The 7,043-nt window shown below is 34.5% G+C and overlaps 1 protein-coding gene across 1 annotated transcript; it reads right to left on the reverse strand.

Annotated features, from left to right (window-relative positions):
- Nucleotides 1–628: 628 nt before the first annotated feature.
- LOC108215169 (uncharacterized) lies at nucleotides 629–6,343 on the reverse strand. The gene is made up of 7 exons (XM_017387548.2): nucleotides 5,737–6,343; nucleotides 4,076–4,216; nucleotides 3,869–3,982; nucleotides 3,611–3,784; nucleotides 1,924–2,039; nucleotides 1,103–1,184; nucleotides 629–1,007 (listed from the first exon to the last, which is right to left on the reverse strand). The coding sequence occupies exons 1-7, from the start codon at nucleotides 6,187–6,189 to the stop codon at nucleotides 1,002–1,004; spliced, it is 1,086 nt and encodes a 361-aa protein (XP_017243037.1). The 5' UTR covers nucleotides 6,190–6,343; the 3' UTR covers nucleotides 629–1,001.
- Nucleotides 6,344–7,043: the final 700 nt, after the last annotated feature.

Consider the following 7,043-nt stretch of genomic DNA (forward strand, 5'->3'; position numbering starts at 1 on the left):
ACATCCTACGCCCTACGCGTCTTATTAAACGCCAACCTTCTAGGTGAAAGAAGACAAAAGTGTTTGAGGAGTCAATACTCGGTTTGACGCCTCGTCAAAATTAATTAGGGAGACCATGTCTACTTTCTTCATAGTTTAGACAAGTCAATCAGCCCTAGTTTTATATAACATGCAAAGTTACAAATCCCTTCCATATTTCTTCTCTGAATGCAAGCAAAGAGCGCAAGCTATACAACATTCCATACCTTTCTTTGCATGAACAAAAGCTAATCATCTTCAACAAGAAAAACTACAATTATGGACAGGTACATTAAGACTCATCGTTCACTCAATACGCAGATGCGCTCCATGTCGCTTAGATCTACCTCAGTCAAGCAGAATCGTCGCGAAGCAGCACTCAGGAACAAATTGAAAGGGCGCAAGGGTGACAAAGAGGTGGTGAGGAGGGCATTGATGCCGCCAACCAGAAGACCGAGCCTGAGATGGCTCAATTTCCGGCCAACGCCAAGTCGCCTATCTAACATGTCTATGGCTTCGAATGAAATTGTACATCCAGTATGTCTTGTTATGTGATTCTCTTAATTCTCAGACTTCTAACTGCATTTCAATTGTAACATGGTAGAGAAGATTATAAAATTCAAAACATAATCTTTACATTATTCTGGCAAAATTTGCCTCGACAACAAGACAGTGAACTGTAGGACTGTTGTTGGTTCACAATGATACTGCCAAGTAATAATAAATCTATAGTGGTCTCAGTAATGTATGTAAATGACTAAGAATCTAAGGATATTACAACAATTTTTCTAACTTACACTGAGACCGGAATTGTTGGAGCTGTTACATGAATTATGTATTCTATGTACAATAAGTATTTGCAGCAAAATCACATATTTCGCAAGACTTCATAACCGCAGTCCATAACAACGGAATTTTGCCTTATAATGAAACGACAGATCTTTTATCGGATGTCTGAGCATCTGGCTTCCTTTCTACATAACTTACTCCTAATATATCAAAGGATAAAGGAGTCAGTTTAATTGAATTCCAATCAATAATTGAACTACAGGTATCTAATCAGCAGTAAATCAGTGACTTGTACCTCTGGAGGGAGTGTCAATGTATTTGAAATTTCCTCATCTGGTGCCTCAGAGATTCTTGCTTCTGATTTCTCATTTGAAATACTGGCAAAAAGATGAAAAAAAACAAAAGATTAGATAAAAGTCTGCTATCAACTAATTTCTGTACTGATAACCAGACAAGTCAGAACCAGCATTTTGAAGATATATTGGTCCACTAAGAATAGACAAGAAAAGGCTCTTGAGAAGATATATCGACATGCACCAATCTTATGGTACGATGATACTGCACCCAATAAGTCACCACAAAATATATTCTCCATTAGTGGCCTTCAGATTCAAGCTTTTAATAACCCACTAATCTTTCAACACATCATTTGCTTCTCTCACTGCGTAAGCATTCCCACTAAAAAAATGTTTACGGCATGTAAATCTAATGAAAAAGATAAAGACAGATCCAAATTTTAATCCACTTGAACTGCTGCAAGTTTTTTTGGTCAGGTAGAATGTTAAATGCCTGGTTGATCTGTCATGTAACCACTTAATCACACCTCAGTATAAATATTAGTACTAATTGCTAGGAAACTGAAAGTTCCCTATGCCCTAAAAATAGTAACAGGAGTATGCATCTCTCTCTCACCAGCTCTCTCCTTGTAGTCGAAACATATTTTCTTCATCAATAACCAACCTCCTAAGTTTAAAACACGGCACTACACCCATATAAACAGATATGTAACTGCTTGTGTGGAAGTATGTAGTCATACATATGTGTATACAAGACCAGAATATTTAACAAAGAGTTGTGTTTGAATAGTTAGTCCAATGATCAAATTTAGATACTTACGTCGAAAGTATGGTTACCCAGATAAGTTCTACACAGTCAACATATAGAAGCCTTTGCTCAAGAGGGATCACTCCATATGTGATAATGTGAGCGAATGGCCATAGCTTCCAACCAGCCTGAATGAAAAAAACACATCCAAACAAGTTTTAGGTCCACTTAATACAACTGCGGCAGCAGCAAACAATTATTACTGCTTACAGAAAAGGAGAGTACAACTGATACAAATAAATTATAAAATTAACATATAAACACGATCAAAAACATAACTCTTTCGGAATTAGTAAATAAAGCTTCAACTAACATTTGCTTCAAGAAAAATCACAGTCAAGCTGAGCATGTTAGAACCATAGATTACCTCATCATAGAAATTAATGCTAATTTAATGCCCAAGGATAATTAGCAAAAAAGAAGTCACATGTAGATGCCATCTAACCAAAGTGAGCATCTCAGTGTCAAGTTATCAGATCTCTTCAAAAACATTGAGCTCTTGCAGAAGCGCTTAATATGATAGTCCCTCCATCCCAATTTGAGTGAGCTGGTTTGACTTTCACGGAGATTAAGAAAAAGGTACTAGAAAAGAGTAAAATTAGTTGAAAAGTGGGTAAAGTGGTGGGACCTATCAAAATTTTATAATAGATTTGAGATAGTGGAGGAAAGTAGTGGGTGTAATAGTGTTTTGTTAATAAAAAGAGAGTATAAAATAGAGAAGTAGTGGGTGTAATAGTGAAAAGTAGTGTTTAAAAATAGTAAGTATAATAGGTTCATTCTTTTTGGGACGTCCCAAAAAGGAATAAGGGTCATATAGAATGGGACGGAGGGACGTAACTATATCACTCTTGTATTAATACACCCGTCACTCGAAATCCCATTATGTTCTTGAAACAGGCAGGGAAGAAGAGCTTTGGCACCATGTTAGATAAGAAACTCGCCAAAAACGTTTATGTTTCAAAGGAAGATTTTAGTTATGTACATCATCTTTTGCATGTGTATAATCATCAACAAAGAAACTGCATGTGTACATTTTTATGGACATGCACATGTCTATATATAATTAACTTTAAAGAATAATGTTATCAATAAACATGGGATTCCCCAAAGCTTCAAAGCTCCATATTAGAGTTTTAATACACGTCGTGCTGGACGTTCGTAGCAGAAGTTTACTCTGCGGCTTATAACTTAAATAGACTTACTTTTAAGTCACAGAAACAACGCTAATCAAATAATATATGCGGCTAAGAAATGCAGGGAACATTTCAATAATTTAGCTGTCCAAAAAAGAAAACAGAAACTTATTGCTTAAATTCCGGTCCATGCTTAACACACGGATGCATTTATTCAATGTCCAATAATACTTTTGTTTTTATAACGAATATAATACATGCAGTTCACAAAATTCTCTAATGACAACATGCAATTCACAAAATTCTCTAATGACAACATGCAGTTCACAAAATTCTTTGTATTAGTGTATTCTTTTTAAATAAGTGGATTAATCATAATATCTGGTCTTCAACGGCTGCGTATCTTTTTTTTTGTAAAGAGCCTGTCAAAAGTACTCCAACGGACACAGGCATGCACACGCGCCCCCACACACACAGGCATGATGCATCTTCAGTCCCACATTTTCACATGGCATTTACAGAGAAAGGAAAAGTATTACTACAAATATAGATTAAGGTAATCTTACCGTCAACATGGGCCAGAATGAAGCCTTTAGTTCACTAAATATGCTAATTGGCGATTCAAGACGCAGCAATCCCAAAAATACATAGTAAATGCTATTCCAAACTGCTGCCCATACAGTTTGATCGAAGGCTACTTTGGCCGGAACCACCCACCAATCTTGAAATGGGAAAAGGGTCTAAGAATTTCAAAATAATGTGTCAGAAATGGTGAACAGCTGAAGAAACAAATTAGATTTCAGATGAGCCGTCAAGATAACTACCTCACAGAACTGATAGTAATAATGAGATAGTGATCCATGCAAAGTGAATCCAACTAATCCTGATCTAAACATCCGTGTTCGGTCAAACTCGAAAAGAGGTTTACCTTCAACACACTGCATATCATACCAAATATTAATTACTAATTATGGAATGAATTACATAATGAAGAGAACAAAGAGCTTTTATTTTTCAAACTGTAAACTAACCTGTGCAATCCAATCTCCTAGAGAATAAACCACTCCACTTATCATCATTTTTGCCAAGACTGGGTTTGTTTTTAGAGCTTCCTCATATGCCGTCCAGTTGTGCTGAGGTGCATATCTCAATATCTCAAATAAGGTCCATCCCTAAAAGAGAGATTACAGTTAAGTTTTATCATAAATCGTAAAACCCACTTTGTAACAAAAACATGTGACATCATTTCTGGAATGTACAACCAAACATAATTAGGAATACATGATCAAGACACTTTGGACAAGAAAACCGTTATTTCATGAACTTGGCAAAGGCCCACGACTTCCGGTATACTCTGTCAGTAAATGTAAAACATAACTATGGCAATGCTTGATATTATTCAGAATTTAAACACACAATAAGATGCAACGCAAGATAAGTTAACATACACTACAAGTAAAACTAATGAAAAACAATAAAAGCCAAGTCAAAACATCAATATTCAAATTTTTTTTGCTTTTAAAAAAGATGTGCCATATGTTCCGCGATGAACACAATTGTCTTTTGGCGGGACTGCTTCATACATTTGCTGATATAACTACAAAAACACTAATTATCAGCGCCCGTCATCTACAAGCTATGAAGTAAAAAGGGTTGATATTGAAAACTAAAGTAAGCATGAATGCAGGTGCAGAGGTGCGCAATAGGAGGATATGGAAATTCAGGAAATCGAAAAACGCGTGTGTGTGTGTGTAATGTATATATTTCAATAGTTACATTTATATATTAACTATATAGTCATATGAATAAGTTCAATTATTACTAATTGTTATAATAATTACTTAATAACACAACTGCTGCATTATAAGGTAGTAGTCATTGAATTACTTGAGAAGAATCCCCAAGAGTCGCCTCCCCCCCACACTTCACACACACACACACACACAAGAATCACCGAGAATCAAGTGTGCCATGTGGCAGGTGAGTGAAGAATCCCTGGTTTCTAGACTATCACTATACTTTGCAACTGCATTTGAATGAAAAACTGGACTTTCGCTTCACTTTTTACATGTCAAAGTAAGAATATTTAACGACAACTAGATAGGAACTGCAGCCATAGCTAGTTACAAATATAAAACATCCAGTTTAATTTCTAAAAAAACAATCCACAAGATAAATGGAAAAACTCTTAAAAAAATTTAATATTCCACTCATATTTCCGATAAAGACTATCAGGTTGACGAAAATAGCAAATAATTCAGATTTACAGCTACACACAATTCAAAGATGCCAATGATCATACAAAAACATCCAAAACTGAACCTATGCAAAGGCAGACATGGTTTGACATTTTCAAATCTACAAATGGTCACAGAATCTTCCTAAAACATTGTATATGTAACATGTTTCTGTGTCCGCCATGCCTGTGTACATTATTACATCATAACATTTGCTAGTCCATCAATATAGAAACGAAAAGAAGGCCAACCACACAGTCCACACATGACACAACAAACTGCAAAGATTAAATTTACAAAGAACAAAAGAAAACATCACAATACTCACAAGTTCAGCAATTGGACAACATATATAAACAAATGAACCCAAGAAAACATCCCAATTCCAAAATCAATAACTCAATAAGCATCGAACAATAATAAAACTATTTGTACAGGCCTAAACTGATACTTACATGCCAATAATCATGATCAATGGTGAGAAGTTTGCTAACAGCAAAAGTACTAGCAGCTAATACCAAAGTAGCATTAATCCCTCTATCAATCAACTTATTCAAATCCTGTTCTTCCTTTTCGCTACCCGATAAGCCGACAGAAGAAAAGCCAGTAGCTCCTTCAAATGACAATCTTCCATCATTCCCAAACACACCCACCACTTCATTCATCACATCTTCACCTTCCTTTTCCCTCTCCAATCCACTCAAAATCCCATCTATTGGGTCTTTACAATCATGGGTATTAGCATCAATAACATCAAACTCTTGGGGCAATGATTTCACTGAAATTGAAGCTCTAAAGGGTGTTTTTTGATGGGGTTTGAATGATTTTGAGAAAGATGGTGAGGGTTTGAACTTGGGTTTTGATAGAGGGTGAAAAGATTGGGGTGTGATTGTGTTGATTGTTGCCATTACAGGGGAGTGAGTTTTGGGACGAGGTGATAATTGAAATGAGTTGGGCTTGTCCGAGTTGGAATGGGGAAGAAGATGATGAGTTATATATGATGACTTGAATGGTAGTTGGTGTTTGTGTATGATTCGATTATTTGGGTGTATGGATGAGAAATATAGTCCACAATATATATGTTTTATGATACAAATCAAAGTAAAATTAACTATAAATCCTGCGCCAAGTGTTTACCAGCTGTTTATATCGACTTGGCCTCTTTTTTTTTGTTCCGTATTGATTAATTATGTATAGAAAATAATAATTGTTATTATGATTTTTTTTGGTTAAAAAAAAGTTTCCTATGGAGTGACATGTAAAGAAAAATAAAAAAAATAGATAAGAGAACTTATAATTTTTCTTTTGATAAATAACCTAATATACAACACAAACAACCATATAGGATATAATAAGTTTACATATAAAATAAAAATTATGAAATGATTTAAAATGATATCAGAAATAATGAATCAATAAAATAATAGTGTCGAAGAGGAAAAATTATAACATATAAAATTATGTAAATAAAAAAGATAATAGAATCCACGTCAAATAAATATTGAAATCAAATTAAAAACAAAATAATAAGTATACATAGAAAATTGACCGTTGAAAATGAATGAAAAATAAAGTAAAGTCAAATTTAAAAAAAAAAACTCAGTGACTAGCATAAAAATCAAATTAAAAATGAAAAAAGTTAAATGAAATCATAAGTATGAGGGTGTATTTTAATTGTGGTTGATCATTTGACCATTAGATTAGATTTATCTACGAGTTTAGATTAAGTTTGGAGTTTGTACTCTAATTTGATTTGTATGTG

This window comes from Daucus carota, chromosome 3 (genome assembly GCF_001625215.2).
Source record: "Daucus carota subsp. sativus chromosome 3, DH1 v3.0, whole genome shotgun sequence".
NCBI lineage: Eukaryota > Viridiplantae > Streptophyta > Magnoliopsida > Apiales > Apiaceae > Daucus > Daucus carota.

Bases quoted from the DNA above. Each gene is read 5' to 3' on its own strand.
- LOC108215169 (XM_017387548.2), bottom strand. From the start codon at position 6,189: ATGGCAACAATCAACACAATCACACCCCAATCTTTTCACCCTCTATCA. The intron at 4,217-5,736 runs GTAAGTATCAGT...TCTCTCTTTTAG, and splicing joins TTGATCATGATTATTGGCAT to GGATGGACCTTATTTGAGAT. The intron at 2,040-3,610 runs GTAAGATTACCT...TTTTTCATTCAG, and splicing joins CATTCTGGCCCATGTTGACG to GCTGGTTGGAAGCTATGGCC.